This window comes from Strigops habroptila, chromosome 1 (genome assembly GCF_004027225.2).
Source record: "Strigops habroptila isolate Jane chromosome 1, bStrHab1.2.pri, whole genome shotgun sequence".
Classification (NCBI taxonomy): Eukaryota; Metazoa; Chordata; class Aves; order Psittaciformes; family Psittacidae; genus Strigops; species Strigops habroptila.
This window is the reverse complement of record NC_044277.2, coordinates 84,029,032-84,050,234: the sequence shown is the minus strand read 5'-3', so window position 1 is coordinate 84,050,234 and position 21,203 is coordinate 84,029,032. Positions and strand designations below refer to the sequence as shown.

Below are 21,203 nucleotides of genomic sequence, written 5' to 3'. Positions count from 1 at the left end.
GCTTTCATTTTTGTAGGTATAATCAAAGAAATTGGGTTCCGAGCTGCAAGAAGGCATAAGATAACCTAGTTAAATCTGGAAAAGAAAAATCTCCTAACCTGTTATTAAATACAAGCAATGGAAATAACAGATTTCCAACCCAAATCTTGACTCCTGAGGCTGTCTAATATGGAGGCATTATTATTATGGAGAACAAACTGCTGACGTTATCTAAGCCCAATAAGGAAATCAGAGGTTAAATCTGTCACGCAAACAAAATAGTAGACAGCTTAACAGAACAGTTATTCCAGTGAGCTTTTTTCCCTCTGCGCAACTCGTGCTGCTTCCAGAGAGCCAGTAATTACTTTGCAGATTAAAGGAGCTGCCAGGAGGCCTTGCTGTGTTCAACACCTCAATGCCATTACAAATTTGATGGAAGAGCAATGCTGGAATAACAAGTACAAAAATCAGTGAAGTAATTTCATTGTTCTCATTAAATGCCCAATACGCCAAAGGAAACAACGCTCTACATCAGATCCCTTAGTCTCTAGGCACTAGTGAAGATACATAGCTTATTTATCATCTTAGGATTTCTTAGATTTTATTTGTACTGTTTGAAGAATAGGCTAAGAGGAACTTTCTGCATATCTATGTTAGATTTAGTCCTTATTCTACTCCCCAGGCAAGCAGGAAAGCCTATTTCCTAACCCATCCCAATTTCCTCATGCATTATTTTAATGCAAGCTAGTTTAGCCCCACCTATACAGCACCAGAAGAACAACTCCTGCAATTGCTCACAGGATTTTGCACTGGATGGGCCAGCTGGAAGACAGGGTTTAATAGTCAGCATTTGCTTATGTTGCATTTACATCTTTGTAACTGCCTTCTTCAAGGCTGGAAGAGACCTGAATTATGTTCAGTTACAACTGAAGAAGGCTATATACTGATACTAACCTATCTAACTAGGAGAAAAACTACCAAAGACAGGGAGTTCTGTTTTAAGATGCTACTGCTACTAGACCTTCACTTATTTCAGATCTCTAGGTAATGCTCCTGTGAAAGATAAGCTTGACAAAGAACTGCAACAAGAAACCTCCATATCACCCTCACTGCAGCAGCCCAGCAAGAGAGCCACGAAGGGAAGCAACTCACTGGTCAACAAAAACTGGATGATGAAGTAAAGCCAGGTCCCAGGTGGGAAAAGCAAGCCTGGGTCACTGAGCTCTGCTCAAGCACTCAACTGCTGGACTGCGAAAAAACACCAGGATGCTGGATAACAATTAAAAAGGGCCCTTTTTTATTTTGTAAGGCAAGGAAATCCATGTCAGACAACAGCTGTAAGGAAGAGTCTGCTGGGGCACTGACTCAGGTGCGTGTGCTTCCAGCTGCTCGGCCATTCACAGAAGACACTGCAGTGTGCACAGATAAACCTAACTGACCGTAGAAATAACAGACATAAAATACACTAAAACTCCTAAAAAATGTATTATGTAAGATCTCTCAGAGACATCCACCAGGCTCTTTAACACAGAAGACCACACATAACTTCTGCAGCCTTGACTGTAGTGTGTAAAAAAGGCTTAGAGACAACTGTATCACTAAAATGACCTTCTGTTTGGAAATCCTGGAATTACTGCAAGCGTAAAAGCATCAGCATTTATACTAGCTTTCCTTCTGAAATTATTTCAGGCAGCATAGTAACTGCTGCTCTAACTGTTCTAGTATCACTGACTTCAAAATGTAACGCATGAGCCTTTTGGGCTAACTAAATACTAAAGCAAAACAGCCATTACCTCAGGTAACAGTTTCCCCAAGAACTTTAGTGTCTGAATGCCACCTCAATTAAAACTCATCAGTCAGATATGATACAGATAGGTGACATGAGACTATGCAACTTCATGTTTTGCTACAAGCAAGCTTATTTCACCAAATCCATACTTCAGCAGTAAATTCTGAAGTTAACTTTGGCACATTTTAAATGCTCTCACCTACCTAAGAAGGAGCTCTGGTTAAGCTAAGTAACAGATACAGGCAGGCAGCACAAGCTTGACCTCCAAACTGACAAACACCAACCATGACACAGAGAAATCACCAAGAGGCCAGAACAACCCGTATGCCCAACAAGGCACCTTCCCATCTAGCAACTGTATGAACTCACTTCATGTAAGTAAATACCATGCATTTTCCTTCCACAAAGGTGAAGTCCTAGAGCACTGTACCCTCTTAGATGAAGTCACACATGCTATCCCTGCAGTCCCCAAACAGTTAGTGACTTCCGTGCCTCCTCCTTCTGCTAAAGAGAACTAAATAACCGTAGGGAACCAGCAGGAAGAAACTGCTGGGTCTTCCAAGAGCCTTTTTCTGCTAAGTGCTGTGGCAGAGCAGCACTTTAAACACTGATGCTTTTATAAAACACTCAGCTTTCCCCAAAACACACGAACGAAAGGAAAAAGCTGACTGTTCCCTGACAGACTGTTTACATTATCCTCCTTTTTTATTTGTTAACACCACTGTCATATTTTTAAAGAAATGTTTACGGTGCAGAGCCTCGTTCCCCCACCCCAATTCTTCCTCTAAGAAAAATGGCTTTGCTTCTGATTGATTCTAAATGGCCCTCTGCTTCCTCTGGCCATTGTTCCAAAGAGGGAGGAGTATTCAAAAACCCACAAGTTTGTTTGAGATTTCCTGGCTAAAACCACAAAGCTCATCTTTACATGCATTCGCTATCCAACAGAATTATTGCTCCTGCTGCGTTCCCTGACCCCAGGCACTGAGGCACGCAGAGCAGTCTGGGAACTTAGCCTTTTGACTTCTCAGAGCGCCTGAAGGACCCTTAAGTTGTTTTGAGTTCGTGAATAGGTAATCGGTTCTCAGCCTCAGAGAATGACAGACTTTCTGTCCTATCACAAGATTTGTATGCTGTGAGTTAAGAGCCTCCAAGCTCTGGCCAGCAGCAACAGCGTGAAATATTCTGCACTACAGCCAGGCGAGAAGCAGGAACTTGATTCACAGCAAGTAAAAGTAAGCAGTAGTGCTTTTCAGCATGGTCAAGCAAAGAATGCGTTCCACAAAAAGAAGTGTCAGGAAAAGTACAGGATTAATTCTGGAAACACATACAAGAGACAGATTAAGCATTCCTCTGGTTGTGCAAAATATGACTGCAATTAGGAAAATTAAAGTAGCTTGCCTAAATACTCAAATCCGGCGCTCCTGGAATTTATCTCTTTCCCCAAGGCCTATCCTATTTTGCAGCTTCAGCGGTTTTTAACACGCGGTCTAAACAAAGTCCATTCCTTCACAATCAACCAATTGCCAAGGCACAAGAGTTAACTACACACAGCTCCTGCCAAATGTTTAAGTCATAACAAAACAGACTGTCACAGGAAGACAATTAACACTTATTGGGCAGAGAAGATAGGATCTAGTCAAGGTGAGCATAAAATCAGATTTTGAAGCGCTGCTTCTATTCCACTCCAAGGCAGCACAGGGGTGAGTATTTTGCATATGACCTCAGAGGAGAAAGCGGCTGTCAGATCTCTGTAATTTCCAAAAATATACTAGCCTGTAGCAATGAGAGACCTGAGGGAAGAATAGAATTGGTGAAGTTGCATTATACTTCCTTCTCCTGAAGCACATTCATTCCTTACCTTTATTTCAGAAAGCTGCATGACTTCTGGGAAGACTTCAATGCAGTTGGAGTGAGCAATTACAGTATGCATACGTCTGCAGTTCATGATGGTTGTTGGAATGGCTTTCAGTTTGTTCCCACTAATATCAATTTCTTCCAACTCTTCCAGCTTGGCCATTTTGCTATGAAAACAAGTTTAAGGATTTTTCTTTTAATAGACATGCATATTTTATTTTGAAGTGATGATGAGAGCAGTGGTTTTCATTATTTTAAGAAAATGAAATTGCAGACTTTGATCCTTGTTCACAGCAGTGCCTGTCACCTCTCCTCACATCAGACACTAACACAGTTGTGGAACAAAATGTGTGCTGCTTCTGTCAATGTTTTGTTAATGCTACCTTTCAAATTACTTATTTTGCTTACATTCCCCCTGCTCACCAGCTCACTCTCACTCTTTTTCCTCCTTTCTTTCCCTTATTTTCAGCCTTAGTTTCTCACTTCATCCCAAATTTCCCTTCCCACCTTCTAGCATCCCACTCAGCTCTTCCTCCTAATTCATCTCCCTCCCTCCCGACTGCTGTTGAAGCCTGGCTGCTCAGAACATCACACAAGGACAGAGATGTCTCTTCCTTTATTTATTGGCATCCCTTTTTCAAGGTTGTACCTCATCAGCTTTACAGCACATCTTACACTTGAAAGATTTCTGATTAAAACAGGGTGAATTGGAGGTACAGAAATCGCTGCCAAGGCAGAATCTCCTTCTGGAACGAGAGGATTTCTCCCTAGTGGCATTTAGTCCACTTCCAGAGACATTTCCAGACTGCTATGCTCACAAACCTCTGGTAAGGAGGAGCCCACCAGGTGCAAGCAAATCAACCAAACCAGGGAAAACAAATGACCTTCTTGCTTGACTTCAAAAGCATACTGTGGTCATGCTGAATTAGTCCAGGTGAAGGGAGTTTCAAGCACAACCAAAACACACCAACTAACATGTAGCACTCACTTGTCTCTGTAATGCATGAGAAGGTAGCAAGGTCCAAGAGGGCACAGCAGGTCAATCTACCCACTGCAGTATCACCACATTCAAAACACAGCCTGTGCCACCACATTTCTGTGCAATCTCGTTCTTGCTGTGAAAACGTTTCATAATGCCCTCTCACCGGTGGGCAAGAGGCAGCAAAACCAGTGACTTACCTCGCAGGGAAGCTCTGCAGGCGATTGTAAGCCATGTGCAAGATTTTCAGGTGTGGATGGCCCGTTAACAAGGGTACGCATTTATCTGTGAGGTTGTTATTGGTCAAATACAACTCCTGCAAGATGCTATGGGTTTCTTCAGAAAGAGTGGCTGGAGGAAGCATTTCCAGTTTGTTGGCAGAGGCATTAAGAAATCTCAGGCTGCAAGAAGAAGTTACATAAGGGAATTCAGTGAAACATCCTGCAGGTTTTGTGTCTAGAAGTATAAATAAAAATCTCTATTTTTAAGAGTTAAGGTAGCTATAAAGCCAAGGTCAAAAGCAACAAGTTCACAACAATGGACAGAAATGCCAAAAGTCTTGCATTCTATGAACAAAATTTCTGATCACGTTGTTAAAAAAACACATCAGTAAAATGAGTACATCAAAATGCCTCTAACCTCTTATCAAGACCTCAGTATCTCCGACAGATGTACCTACAGGTAAGAGCAATAACAAACTACATAATTTCCATATTCATTCCACATGAAAATGAATTCTGATTCATCATCAACAAAGCATGAGAGTATAGCTGCCCTTCAAGAGAAGTCACTGGTAAAAAAGCCAGCCAATTTTTCAGTATTTGAAATACTGGCTAGGGTGCAGACAGTATTTTGTTTAAACCTGCAGGCCTGAAAGCAACTACAAAATATGAAAAAGAACTCTGTGTGTATTTGGATAGCTAAAGATGCACCACCAACGAATCCCCAAAAAACAAAAAACACAACCAAAAAAACCAACCCCAACCTGAGACCAAGCAGTCATTTGACTTTTAGATTTTAAAAAGAGACAGTACTAATAGTAAACTAAATTTAAAAAGTTATATATATATACTTGCTTGCTGATGTATGCAGCAAGACAGCCTGATCTCTATGTAGTTCCTAAGTGCCTTTCTCCTACTCCCCAAAGTAGCAGAAGCCCCTGTCAGTATTTTCTGCAGTCCTGCCACAAGGGGCAAGGACTGAAGCAGCACAGAAATGAAGTTATTCCTTATCCCGTAAAGGACTTATTCCAGAATGGGAACAAGAGCTGCAGAGGTATGGGCACTGCCCACTCTTGCCAGTCAAGTTCTGCGGGCAGAGGATTCACGTTTCTTTTAGGGGAGTTTGGTGATCACAGCAGCACTGGAGGAATACACACTGTAGGCATCTTGAAGGCTAGAATTCGCACAAGCAATTCCAAAGAAATGGGAGAATAAGGCTATTTATCCTTTAGTAACCAACTCTGGCACGACCATGTCTTTTCAACAAAAATAAGACCTCTCTCTTCCTTCCTCCCCTTTTCAGAAAAGCTGCCTTAGAGAACTTGCGATACAGAAATAAGTGTGTGCCTGCCAGTCTGCAGTGACCGCGTTCAAACTGGGCTGTACTGCTCCTACCAACTAACAGGAACAGGCAGCTGCAATGGGCAAAGCTGCACTCAAAAAACAAGACTCAGAAATAAGCTGGCTGAGGCCTATAAAGCCACTGATTGAGACACAAAAGGTAGGTGCACTCCTATCATCAATCTAAAGTGATAAAATATTGATAGCTTCTCCTTTGCACGCAGGAATCCACACTGACCTTTAAGGTCTATTAATGAATGAAATGGATTTGCGAGATTTGTAGCTGGTTGAAACTTGCTCAGCAGCAAATAAGTGTCAGACATGCTACAGAAGATTCACGTGGAACGCCAAAGGATTAAAAAACCCCCACTATTTCCATTAGAAGCAAAAATCTCTCAGCACTGCACAGAACCGAAACTAGGTTATAGCTGTTTTACACAGAGGAGTCCACTTCGGAGAAACGCAGTTTAATCCTCAGGCTCATTCATTATTCACAAGGGTGGTAAAACTCCAGAGGAGGAAGTGAGGAGAGGGAGGATTAATTCAGAGAAGGGAGTAAGCAGCTAAAAGGGTTTTTAAAATTACTTATTTATTCTAAAAAGATGCTGCTCAATTTCACCCTTTAGCTATAAACTAAAAATACATTAAGCTCATTCAAAGCTGGATTATTAAACTGAAGCATACCACATCAACGGTTCCTGTACTTAATTAAACACCAAAGTACAGACAACTATTACTTTGGCAACTTCACTCCAATATGCATGATGGTCGTCTCTCTCCACAAAAAAGGCACTTTGATTAACATTAAAGCCACAATATCTTTTGCACCACTCCTAATACAAAATAGTCATCTTCAGCTCAGCCTGGAAAGGCCTAAGTAATAAAAAGGTTTAAGGCTGCTGGGGAAAGTGAACTTTCACAGGAACATGATGAGGATGAGGAAGTGGCAGCAAAATATTCCCCAAGAAAGGGCATGCTCCACTGCCCTGAAGAGGAAACTACGTTTTACTTATGTTCTTGCAAGCTGCAGCAGAATAACCTGGAGTGTTTCACAAGTACCTTCTTTTAAGAACCAAAGGCAGCCAAACATAATCTAGAGAGCATCCTGTGGCTATGAAGTTCAGAAGAATATAAGTTTGCTCAGGTACTGCTAGCCCAAAACACAGCTGAAAGCTTCAAGTAAGAAAAGGTACATTGCTCTGATAAAGCTGAAGTTAATACAGTCTACTGTACTGAAGCCATTTTACATTCAAAGAAAAATGAACCCAACAAAAGCTCTTCTGTTTTTAATAAACTTTCAACATTGGTGGAATACAACAAGAAGTTTCAAGCTGTTCCCTCACTGGTATTAAAAGTGGCCAGAATCTGCACATTCCTGCCAGAAATCAGTTGTGATGCATATATTTTCCCATGGGGAAAGCAGAGAGGAGAGCTGTTGTTCTGTAATGCTCCATCCTTTTGCCAAAATCTTCCAGAAACTGATACAACAATAGTAGAAATAAATCTCCATTATCCTGACACACAGTTTAGTGTCTTGATGTGAACAAGGTTCACAAGCAAGGTGGCTAGCAAAATCTTGCCAAAAGTCTTGAATGGGAACCCTATGGTAGCAGGGTACCTCACCTATCCCCCCTATGTAACAAGTCATGGCTGGGTAGCATCAACAGTCAGGTTCAGGACAGTCACATACCAATCTATCTGTAGCTGAGAACATTAGCATTAAATTCACTTTTTAGAAAAGAGTATGCTGCTTATTTACATGTTCCTTTTGACCAGCTGTTACACTAAAATGGTAAAAGCATTCTGAAATTATAATTCTTTCATGATATTCTCTGGATTAAAAAGAAAAACAAAAAGGGACACCATTCTTCGGGCAGGGAACAGAATGAACCAGTAGATTGCTCCTGCCAATGTTTTGTCAATTCTGTGCTGTAAACTTATGTCCCAAAAAATACATTAAAAAAAAAAAAAAAAAATCACATTTATCTGTACTTGCCCATCAGGTTTTCCCTCATGCTGATTTAACACAGAAGTCCTCCTCCAGGTTATTTCCACTCCCCTATTTCTTCATCCTCGTGAAACGTGCCAGCTGCTACCTTAGAAGGTACATCTTACAAATGCCCTCCAGAGCAGTGGAAATTTACTTGGGCACAACTGTTCCCATCTCTCTTGTGCGTAGACCTAAACTGATTCATGTTGCTTGAAGATATCCCACTCATATTGCTTATCAGATGGAAGCAGAATGTCAAGTATTAAAGCTCAGTCCAAAATTAATTGTTTCCCTTTCCAATTCCACCCACACACTATACCACAAGCTCATGAAAAGAAGTACAGCATCACTACAAAAACCTGAATTCAGCAGCCTGCGCACATACCGGAGTATAATATGGCAGGGAGAGCATGAATTAACAAGTACTAAAAGAGTGCCGGAGATTAAGAAAGAAACGAAGGCGCTGGCAGGAAGATGCCAGAATTCTTTAGCTTTGACAAGGTGCAAATTCTTCTTCGGGGTAACAATGTAAACACTCATCTCCGTCCGGAATAAGTCACCTTTGGTTTTATGGGATATTGAAGTACAATCCCTTGCTGGATTTAACCTCTCCAGGAGATGAATCAGAAAAAAACACTGTCCCAAAGAATAGGCTATAATCAAGGACATGGATCTAATTCAACAAAGTAGACTCAATATGCAGTCACATGCATTCCCTATTTAAACCCAGAGGATTCTGATCTCAATTTGAACTTCCAAAAGCAGAGGAAGAAAATCTTCTACTGACACAGCCACTACTGAAAAATGCAAGTACTCCAAAAAGCTTAGGAATGTTCAACATTAGAAGGAGCACAGACAACTGCATCCAATGGAGAAGCAGCAGCAAATCAAAACCACTGTGCTTAGCTTGAAAGTACTGATAAGAATTGGAAAGAATACTGCAGCTGCAAGAAGAGAATATGCAGAGAAATCACCATCTCCAGTTTGGCCTGTGCCCCAAGATCTCCATCAGCACAGAGCAATCAAAATACAAAATTTCTTCTTCAGTCCCTTCTGCAGAGACATGCCCTCAATTTTCTGATCGTCTAATCCTAAAATAATTTATAATTGTGGTAGCAGGTGTGTGAGGAAGCATCCTGTAAGCTAAGTGTGTTCTGGGGGGAAAAGAAAGAGAAAAAATGAAGGCAGTTTTGCCAGCCTTGCAAAAAAGGGTATTTCTTCTCTTAAAAAAAAAGAAAGGACGGAAACATTCAAGTGAATCCCCTTCCTGTTGATGGACTGCCAAAAAACCACATTTAATTGCTGCTGTCTCCTCAGCTCTTACTTTCTAACCTATCTTTAGCTGTTTCATTAACCAGGATTTCCCCAGTTTCTAGTATATCTGCTTGCAAAACCTAACTTACCAGCAAAGAAACAAATGCAGCTAAGCATTTCTGCAATGGAAGTATGTGCATCAAACACTCAGATAACTCTCTGCGTTCATTTGACTTTGTTTCCTCCCTCACTTCTCCTGCATCCACGATAGGACTGAATACTTTCATCAAAAAGAAGCAGCCACAGTGGGTGGAAATGGCAAATATCAAACAAGAGCAAGTTTAACTGGGTCACGTTCTAGAATACCAGCAAAAAAAAAAAAACAAACCCCAAACAAATTAAATCAAATCAAAACAAACAAGCAAACAGAAAATCAGAACAGTTAAGAACAGCTGAACAAAGCTGAAAACAAGATTCATGCAGAGGAGAGCTTAGATGGCCAAATAGCTGACAGTGGTTTAGCCACCAAGGCTGGCCACCACCAGACATTACAAAACAAAGCCCAAGGTTTAAGCTGTGCACATCACAGCTACACGTCTTCACCACACAACTGCTTTAAATAGTCTGATGGCTGTTTTAAGGGTTTATGCTGAAAATATTCATACTAACTGGAAAGGAAGCTTAGGCAAGAGGCAAACCCTCACGCTTCACCACTGTGTCTCCATTTTTAAACCTCCCTGACCACTGCCACTGTTTTTCATCTATAGCCAGCTACAGCTCTTGAATGCTTGCTCGTCTTATCCGCAAAGCGTTTTGTACAACAATTTTCATGCCATTAATGGCAGTTTGCTGCAAATTGGTCAAGGAAAGCAGTTTTCCTTGTCTGTACAAGAATCGGACAAAGCGGGAAAGGCATCACAACAGATGAAGCTGTGGACAGAAAGGAAAGGCTGCAGGAATACAGGTGCATGAAAAAAAGGTTCAGGACTCAGCTTGGGAGTTTTCCCCATAAGTCACAGCACTTGCATGAATTCTCTGTTTTTGCAGCATCTGGTAATGAGAAATGAAGAGATTATCTGGCTGCCTCTGTGGCGCTCATCTTGCCAAGAAAATCCCCACCCTACAAGAGAAATCCCTGCTAACATGATCAAGATGTGCATACTTTCAGTGCAATAAACAGAACCAAGTTGTGTCTTGGTCAGAGAAACATTTGAGAGGGTGGTCCCCAATTTCTCCTGAAGCAACAGTTTAAAACAGAAAATTAATCAAAAATCAGACCAACAAAGTATCCCTAAATTATACTGTTCAGCAGAGAATGACACCTTTCCGTTGCTTTTTGAAGGATTAAGGCAGAAAAGCGATGTCTATTGATTCTGCTATGAAAAGAACAGAGGTTTTTCAGTGTTTCTTTCCTTTTTCTGGGGTGAAAGTGATATTCTCTCTTTGTGCACCAATGCACAGATTTCCCTCCCTTCCTCAGATGTTCTAGATGTCAAAGCCCACCAGTGCTTGTGCTGAAGTTCGCCCAAGGCGCTTCACACCCACTTTGTCAAATATTCAGGACTGAGAAGGAGAAAGCGTTTATAATTCACAGCATAAGACTTCATATCCAGACAAGATATCATCTGTCAGTTGCACAGACCCGAATATCTTTCAAAAAAAAAAAAAAAAATTTTTCAAGGCTGCAAAAGGTAAGTAATTTTATAGACAGATACAGGTTCTGTAAGGTAATTTGTCCAACATTACACACTGGGTAGAGACCATGGCAGACCACTCAGGAAACCCAGTTCTCTTGGCACGTCTGGCAGTACAGATTGTGCTTCCCAGGGAATGCTTGGAGATGAGAAGCATTTTACCTTTTTAAATCAAAACAAACCCTCTGAACACCTTTCCCTGGCCCAGACTCACTTCTACCGACAGATGCAAACACTGGAAAACAAAATAAAACAAAAGATGTTTTCTGTAGGAAATTCCAAACTTAGACATTGTGCACTAATCTTGTTTTCCTTCACAGTTACCCCTTTTGCAGCAGTCATAGGAGCACCAGCATGGACAAGCCATTTGCAAGCCAAGACAGTAAAGGGGTAGGGAACAAGGAGGAAAAGTCCACCCAAGCCAACTGCCTCTATTATCATCACAAGCAAGGAAGGCTGCAATGCTGATGAGATGACAGAATGGGTAAGCTCTGTTCATCTCCTGTGATAGTACATGACACTGCTAGTACCCATAGAAGACTGAAAACATATGCCCTGCACTGGTCAAAAGCTACACAACAACAAAGCTGCAGAGGGAAAAAAAAAAAATCCACTAGCTTGAATCAGCCATTTAATACTGTTATTCAGTATATATTTTTTTAATTCTCTTAGCAGCACACTTTTAACAAACTTCTGGAAATCTACTCCCAGTCCTGGCTTTAGCCTGTTCCTGTTTTGGAACACAAAAAGAAAGAAAAGCTGTCTACAGTTTTGTAGCTCAGTTTAAAAAGATTAATTATAGAATCAACTAGATTGGAAAAGACCTTTAAGATCATCAAGTCCAACCATTACCCCAGGACTGCCAAGGCCACCACTAAACCATGTCACTGAGGGCCTCATCTACATGTTTTTTGAACACTTACAGTGACAGTGATTCCACCGCTTCCCTAGGCAGCCTGTTCCAATGCCTGATTACCCTTTCAGTGAAGAAATTGTTCCTAATATCCAATCTAAACCTCCCCTGGCGCAGCTTGAGGCCGTTTCCTCTTGTACTATCACCTGTTACTTGGGAGAAGAGACCAGCCACCTTCCTCGCTCCATCCTCATTTCACCTAGTTGTAGAGAGCGATAAGGTCTTCCCTGAGTCTCCTCCAGACTAAACAACTCCTCAGCTGCTCCTCATAAGACTTACTTTCCAGATCCTTTACCATCTCCGTTGCTCTTCTCTGGACCCGCTCCAGCAACTCAATATCCCTCTTGTAGTGAGGGACCCAGAACTGTACACAGTACCCGAGGTGCAGCCTCACCAGTGCTGAGAACAGGGGGATTATTACTTCCCTGGTCCTGCTGGCCACACTACTGCTGATACAGAAATGAGTTGCAGTGGAAAAAATTCAGGTTCTCTCTCACTGCCAAAACTGCGCTAAACTACATCCTAGGCCTACAATCTGGATTTTGTAGAAATTTTCAAAACTATTTCTCTCTTTGCTTTCCAAGATGCCAGTAGCTTTCTGAAACTTAAGGGTTTCTTTCCTTTCCAAGTAAATAGATAGGAGTTTCAACCTGGGACCTGTAAATAGCATTTTTTTTGACGTAATTTTGCAACTTCCTGTAGAAAAAGCTTTTTACAAGGTTTCATTTCTGAAGTTCATACAATCTCTAATGTGCAATAGGTTGAAAAGTCATCCACAAGACAATTAGAGCTGCTGATGTGAAACATTTTTGCCGCATGAACAGGCTATTTATTTCACCACTTAGAAATGTGACAGATAGTTGCAATTATTACAGTAGTAACTTTGCTAAGTTTTAATGCTTTGACTGCGCTTTTATGTAAAACCTCAACTGAAACAGTAAATTAACATCAGAATAACTTTGCTGATAATCAATTTAGTCCAAAGGTGGTATCCCACACAGACTTGAATGTGGACACGTATGCAATAGTGTTGTTAAAAAAAAAATAAAAATAATCAAGGTACAAAAATATTCTAAAGGCTCTTTAAAGCAAATCAAGGCTGAAATGTCATACAGGTTTCCAGAACCAAAACCCTGTCTTAGTAGCCCTAACCCTTTTGAAAGATAACTTTTAACCTAAATTACAAATTCCGCAGAACATTACTGCTCAAGAGTAGGTCAAGAGCTTATTTAGAAACCATCTCAACCACCAACCTAATTCTCCAACTCCCAACACTGTGAATCCCAGGAAATTTAACCAGAAGTTTATGACAGAATGAACAACAGTATAAAACTAGGGGTTTTGCAATACTCTTAACTGTGAGAGGAGCTGTGACAGGGAGATCACCACGACTTTTGCTTCTCCACCTCTCAAGAAGCCCAGGAACTATGCATTCCTTTCGTCACAGCTAAGATCAGAAATAAAACCCTACAGCACTCAGTCTCACTATCTGTTAAATTATGTATGGGTTGAGCACTCAGAAATCCCATGACTATATGTGGAAGCGCAGGGCTGCAAAGAACACTGACACCAAGCAGGGCAAGCCCATCCACCATCCCCAGACAATGCTACCTCCTGTATTTCAATCACAACCACTTTATAGAATATATTCATACCCAGGAAGAAGGATTATGAAGAGTCTAAAGAAATAGGAGCATGAAAATAAGACTCCAGAAAGCAAATCAAGTGGCGACACATGCTAAATTAGTGACAAACATTTAAAAAGCATAAAAAATTCACAAAGCAAGGACAGGGGAATAACTGAGTTATTCTGACAGCCTTATGCACAGATTTTGTTTTGTTTGACAGGTATAAATAAGTTCTAGCCTCTGACTGAAAGGGAAAAAAAGCTTTCACACTCCATCAAACAAGCCTAAGAAATATGTATTTAAAGAAACTGCCACTAACCCATCTCAGTGCATATAGTAGAAAATAGCATGTGCTTCACTTTACAGCTAGATTTCAAGAAGTAGGTGTTCAGCAGGAGCTTGGAGGGGAAAAAGAAGCAACCATATAAGGCAATAAAACCAGAATAAAAAGAATGTGTTTTGGTGAGTTGGGCTGACATCTGTTCTTACCACACAAGGCTTGGCAACTTTCGAATTAGGGGAACCTCAGATTACCCTTTCAGCTAGGAAGTAACACACAAAGCAAGGTTCCTCACATGCAAGTGATGATCAAATTTCTTTACGTATTTACCTGTCTGCTTTCAAAAGCAGGTTAGATGGCAGTTCAAGGAGCTGGTTGTGTTGCACGTCCAGGACCTCCACTTGCGTTCGCTCAAGCCGATCTGGTAGCCTTCCTAACATGTTATGTCCCGCCAGCAGCTTCCGCAAGCTACTATTGTAAAACAACCTGAGAGAAACAAAAAACACCAAAAATGAGAAAAATCTAAACCAGAGAGTTGCTTTGAGAATTTAGGTGTGATATCACAGTTCGCTACAAGAAAGCGATTCAGCTAACTGATTAGCAGACATGGTATTAATTACGCACAGATCCAAGAATATCTTCCCACTCTCCACCAACTTCTTGAAAAGGTTGTTCGGAGACAGGGAAAAGGAGGTTTAAGGATGATTCATGAGTGAAAGTAGTGAGAAAGGGTTATCTTATTGCACTGTATAAAACATGAATATAGAAGCACGACAGCGAAGGACGTAATTGCTAACAAAGGCTGCACAAAACTGCACATTTTGGGTGGGATCCCCCTAGCTAATGGAAGAACTGCAGGAGTGTGGGTGAAATCATCAGTCACCCCACAAGCTTCATAGTGCTGTGCTCATCATGTGCTGACTCATAATCCAATGCAATTCCCCACCCCCAATATTCCTTTTCTGTTAATACCAGACTAACATAAAGCCTCCTTTCCAGTTCTACAGCAAATGAAATTTATCTAATCGGCTTTACTTTCTTGAGCTTTTACAAGCGATAGATGACCTGGAGTCCCATCCCCCTGCTCCATTTTTTTTGAGGGGTGAGGACACACACACACACGAATGACTGGGGGAGAAGAGAGCAATGTAAAGAGACAAGAATAAACAGCTGTTTTGATCAAATAGTAAAGCTAAAATTTGTCCTCTAAACAATGTAACAAGGAGTTTAAAATCTGTACCTAAAGACCTCAAAGATGGAGCAACTCCTGAATTTGAATGGGAACCACTTTCAGCAAATTAAGAAAAAAAGATAATTCTTCACCTGCCACCTGTCTTACGTTGCCACTACTGTACTGTTTAATCTGGCAAGCCTGCGCATCAGGCTGACCTGCTTTAAAGACTCTCAAATTACTCAGCATTAAAGCAAAATCTTCTTCCCTGTTACAATGACCCAAATACACAGAAAGAGCCTCCCTGCCCCTTCCCTACGATACATAAGGTCATTGGATTATTGTGCCAAAATAATCAATGAAGTATTTTCCCCTTGATAAATACAGTCATACTCCGTATCTGTGTGCCAGTGTTAACAGTTATCTCAGTCGGCTGGAGTGTCTGCGTTATGACCATGGATACAAGTCAACAGCCAGCTGTATCATTCCAGAGCTCAACACAGGGTGAAAAGACTTAACCATACCGTGATAAGTGTATCTATTAAGTTTTCGTCATTTAACCATTTTTGTTTCACTCCACTTTTACTTGTAAAAATATCTCTCAGTTACAGATTTGCCTTTCTATTCTATTGCTTTTCCTAACCAAGACTGGCCAGTATCATCAACACCAAACATTATGAGCAAAAGCAGAACTGGTTGACAATGTCTCAAAAAAAAAAAAAAATTTACTTATTTGGGGTTTCTTTTGGACATGTGGGGGCAGTGCCATTTTAAAATAAGCAAAGTTCAAACCATGGCCAAAACCTTAGCAATTAGGTTTTTCATGAAAATGTATTTTATAAATAATTCAGAAGAACTAAGTAAGTCTTTGGGGATTTGTTTGTTTGTTTTCTCTTATTTTTCAAGTAACACAAGCAGAAAAGGAACTGGGCTGCCTGAGGAGATTGAACCACCACATTTAACTAAGCAAGCACCTGATGAGCCTGGGACACCTAGTTCTCAAGCTGGGTGGGGAACCAGAATGCTGGGATTGCTCTTCCCTATGGGCAGCTTTCCCACTTGCCCAACTCCCACTGGAAGTTTTGATGGGATTAAAAGTTCTGAGGACAAGCACGTCACTCAGCATCAGCATCTTCCAAGAAAACATGGTTTGGTGAAAGCATTCAACCAATTCCTTTAGCAACTGTTCAAGGCAACAACATGTTGAATACACAGAGATCTTTAAAAAAAAAAAACAAACCCAGACAAAAAGGAACAAAAATACGTACAGACATTTGTTCATTGGTGCCAGAAAGGTCATTCTGTCAATTCTTAACTGAAGCATTTCAATTTTCTTTGGGGAATCCTTGACAATGTCAGTTTTATGACATTGAATTTCTCCTTCATAGCTAAAGTACCCTTTTGTCATTTTCAGTACTTTTAAAGCAGAAATGACTGCACTATAGACTGGTTTACATTGTTCCTATTTCTTTAATTGAGATAAAGATTATGATGCAGTCCTCTACCTCAACTGCTTCAACTCTTTGTCTTCAAGGATTGCTTTTCTGTTTCAAGAGACAAATGCACAGAGTGTTAACTGTAGTTTGTTTAGATTAGGTGCAACCTTCAGCCTTCAAGGAAACTGCTGGTCAGCCAAGGTTTGAACTTGTGGTTAGAGTTGCAGGCATTCTCCTAGGAGAGTCCTGCTCACTCACTCTACAGGTTTTCATAATGCTATTCTGTGTAGAATGAAAAGCACTTGGCAGTGCACATGAACACACTTATTGGGCACTAGTATTTACCTGACACTTAACAGTAGGTCCATACACCTGAGCCATTTGCATTTGAATCCTGATCCAAGTTTCCCTAAAGTTTTACGGACATTCAAAGCCTATGTTTTGAACCAGGACTTAAAGCTGAGCTGAGTTATTAGGAGCCAAGCTATCTAGACACATACTACAAAGAAGAGCTTTCAAAGATAAGCTATTTCCTGAGGTTAATGATAAGATGGCAGGAGAGACAAGTAGGATGTTGACTGTACCTCATTTCAGCTAATCATTAATCTCCAAAGATATCCGGTGTGCCTTGACAGTCCTTACTGTTATGAAGTGCAAATGAAAGGCAAACGAAATTTTGCTCCCCCCACCTTTTGAGTAGGCGCAGTTTCACTTTGTGTGAAAAAACAGAGGGATTAATAGTCTGCATGTTAGCCTGTTAGTTTACTTGGTAAATCTCCTCACATTCCTTTCTGCCCACATTTCTGAAATCTATTCTGTCCTCATTTCTGACACTAAAACTGCCAGTTTGCACCATATGGCACATTCACCTGACTCAGGCAAAACTATCCTTTTTGGTTTCTGATGTTCTTCTGTGCTGTACAGCTCTTTAAGGAAAATATGGAATAGCTTATCACGTATTAGCTGTCTACAATCTTCAATGGCTCTGCACATCTCCACATAATTTCTCCCTTTGTGCCTAGTATGTTCTCCTTCTTTTACAAGATCTCTTTTGAAGCATACAGAGCAGCCAAGAATGACAGCTGACAGCTCTCTTCCAGTGAAGTCAGGGACTTAAAAATTCTCAATACCAGCACCTGACCAGTATACTCTGTGGAACAGGTCTCTAGAAAATAAAAAAACCTCTAGTAGATGCCATTCATTATTTAAACTCACTATTTTCCTTCCTGTTCACTTGCTTTCCTAGCATTTGTATTTATGAATTTTAAGTTTAGACTCACGGAAAAGAGATCATCTTCCTAGTGAACGCGATTGCTCTACTTGCAGGAGTTTGCTTCCTTGATGAGGCTTTATCCTCTCAACCCTTTATCCCTCAAACAGCACTGTGAACTGGAGTCTCTAGGCTCCAGTTAAACTGAGTTACAATTTCTGGATCTCTGTCATGCAAAGATACGGCTGTAAATATTTAATATTCAGTATTAAAAATGAAGGCTTTCCTGTCTGAACAGCCACATGAACAGCTTCAAAACTTCCACATGGAGTTCAAAGGCACTGCTTTCTTTGCATGAAAGTAAAAGAAGAAAGGCTGGGTGGAAGCTTGAGGCATGATGACATCCCACAAGGTAAAAATAAAATCAAACAAAAGATAAAACGGCCTGACAGTCACTGGAACAAGCTAAACACTGAATCAGCAATTATTTCTGAATTGCTTATCCTGTTCCGCATTGTGCAACTGGTCTGCAAGACTCACCGGGCAGGCAGCTCACGTATCTGATTATGGCCAACATCCAACACTTCCAGTTTCCTGCTGTCACACACCCACTCAGGCAGGTTTTCCAGGTGATTCCTATGAATAAAGAACGAAGAGGTGTAACTAAACGATAATCAAGATGTAAAGGCTATTAATAATACAGCCTTAAGAGAGACTCAGATACCTGCAGGAAATAAATTTGCTACATAGTATGTTTCCTATGAGATTGTTATCACCCCTCCTTCTCTAAGGGCATTACCAGTGCAGTAAGGTTGAGTGAGGAGGCAAGAAAGCTAACAGCATTATTATCTCGCTGGATGCGCAGCCACTAAGAAAATGGAAAAAGCTGCTTCCAAATTATTGGGGCAGAAGTATTCAGAGTATCAAGAGTACTGAGGTTGAAAAAGTCTCTCCATGGACAAGAAAATTTGTGAGATACTCCTCAGAAGATATTCACACCCTACACAGATGAAACGCCTCTTCGATCCCCCATAAATTCAACCCTGAAACCCTTCTACCACTCTTCAGCTGTCTCACCGAATAGAGTAAAATCTTTTTTGTGTGTATCTTTGAAGTTGTTTTCCATTTCTTGCATTTGTCTTCACAGAAACTAACCCTTCTGAAAATCCAATTCTTAGAGGCAAGTTTTTCCAAATATTGCACAGAAAACACGCAGCTAAGCACAGTGGGGCACCCATGTATCCTGCCTTAAAGACAAAAACTAGCAGCACAAAATGCATGGAGGAGATTGTGTGCATGCGCATTCACATAACCACTACTTGAGTTAGCATACACAGATGCAAAACTGGGCATCCAATAATATTCAGGCTCTCCCAGACTTGAAGTTTGGAAATAGGACCCTTAACACAGCATGAACATAAATGTTCATGCTCATTCACGTACTTTCATCCTATAGTTTATTCATGCAATAGCCTTTAACCAAAATATGGGATAGCAACCCAACCCCTCTTATCCTCGGATAACTTCCTGTTTGATCTCAGATTTCCCTAATTTCAAGTGAGCCAAGAAGCTGAAGACGCTCTGCCCGCTTAGTTAGCATGCCATCACTGAACTGAGGCACGAAAAGGGTTTTGTGATCAAAATCATGCATTCTGCACCAGTTTCATTTACAGCTAAATGAAGAACACAGCTTTACAAAGAATGCTTTTCAATAAATCACACTTATTTAGTCACACCTGTGTGTTACATTTAGGTGCACAATGCAAATAACTAACTCATGGTTGATGAAACTTAGAAGTTGATGGCCACTTGCCCAGGTTAACTCACTAAATGTTACAATCACCCTCAACAGCTTAAGAGTGCTTTAAGCATGCTTTTTAATTAATGAGATTATCCCTTCAATGGTGCAGATGAGTAATTCCTTAAATAAGACAGACATTAAGCACATTCATAAAGTATTTTCCTGGTTCAGTCCTTAAATTGTGAAACAAACTAAAACACCCCTTTTCCCATTTCTTTCCTTATCCTATCTCCCTTGTTAAGGTGAGATTTATGGATGTATTCAAATGGCAACTGCAGACATTCCCTACAGCAGCCATGGTGCAAAGAACAACCATGACCTGCAGGAGCTGCTGAACTGAGAAGTAAACCATCACACCATCTCCTATGCTAGGCTTGTGACCGACATACCCAGAAAGGAACTTCTGTACGTGTCTCTCATTGGTGTACATTTGAACCATTATGTTATATTTCTATAAGATAGGAAATCATTACAGTAGGGAAACTTTCCCTTTAACTATAAAGGCATGTTTTACTTTTGGTACTAAAAAATAGAATCATACAATCATAGAATCATAGAATAGTAAGGGTTGGAAAGGACCTTAAGATCACCTAGTTCCAACCCCCAAGTTGTTTATAGACAAGTAAGTCTATAAAAAGGAAACAGGTAAGAACTGCCCAGCAGAAAAAAGCCCATCCTCTAACTCTGAAAATCACTCTTATATCTCAAGGCCCAACTCCTGTCATTTTTCCATAAGCCTAATTTGATGTGTATTTAACAGGCCCAAGAAAAAGTACACTCTTACCTAGAAATATCCATATAAGCCAGGCAATTAGGAACTGGATACACATCAAGGTGAGCAAGTTCTAGGAGCAAAAAATATATTAAGAAAAAACGGTGAGAAAGATTTGCATGTAAATGGCTGTTCCATGTGAGTTACTTTAAGCAGCTAACACCCAGAGATTTTGGAACAAGTCAGTAACCTAAAAAACTTCTGAGGATCTGGACCTTTGTGAACTGAATTTTCTTTCTTTATTATGTCTAAGTACATCTGCTATATTACGCTGTACTTGCTACGACACACTGCATAACTGATCAGTGAGAAGAAACCAGAGGATTTTAAAGTTTCATGGCAAATTCTCATTTTCCCATTTTTGTCCCAGAGCTGTAACTTCGCCTCCGCCACCCTCTGCCCAGAATAGTCAGGCACAAAGCTGTTCTACGTTTTTCACTGGTCAGTGAAAATGGCACAGGCATGGGAAGGGAGATTTACCACTCTTGAACAGCAAGCTACAGAAAACGGCAGGGTCCTCCAGGTCATGGCAAGATCCAGAGTACTTCTCAACAGATTACATGGGCCTTGGCATGCCTGTGGATTTCCTGGTTTCAGGCAGCCTTATAGACCTTTCATAGTACCTCAACAACTGATAGTAATGTTATATTTTGATTGCTTCAGTAATATTTCACATCCTAAGTTTTTTAGGTAGCCAGTGCTTAGCATTAAGGTTGAAACAAAACCAGCAGATATTTATTTAAGCCTACAGGAAATCCACTAATGTGAAAGTGTAAGAAGCATAACCGTTCCTTTGGAATATGAGACTAAACCAAGGTGGCTGAGGATGAAAAGAGAGGACAGCCAGGAGAAACAGCAAGACCAAACAGGCAGGTGATCGCAAGATACGAG

At 40.7% G+C, this 21,203-nt stretch overlaps 1 protein-coding gene across 1 annotated transcript in view; it reads right to left on the bottom strand.

The window, feature by feature from the left end:
• The window catches only part of PHLPP1 (PH domain and leucine rich repeat protein phosphatase 1), a 141,901-nt gene that overhangs the window by 12,427 nt on the left and 108,271 nt on the right, over positions 1-21,203 (bottom strand). The window contains exons 8-12 of the mRNA XM_030511187.1: positions 20,325-20,385; positions 18,280-18,375; positions 14,253-14,408; positions 4,802-5,002; positions 3,627-3,789 (exon numbers count right to left, since the gene is read on the bottom strand). Coding sequence (XP_030367047.1) covers positions 3,627-3,789; positions 4,802-5,002; positions 14,253-14,408; positions 18,280-18,375; positions 20,325-20,385 — 677 coding nt within the window. The remainder of the gene's footprint in view (positions 1-3,626; positions 3,790-4,801; positions 5,003-14,252; positions 14,409-18,279; positions 18,376-20,324; positions 20,386-21,203) is intronic.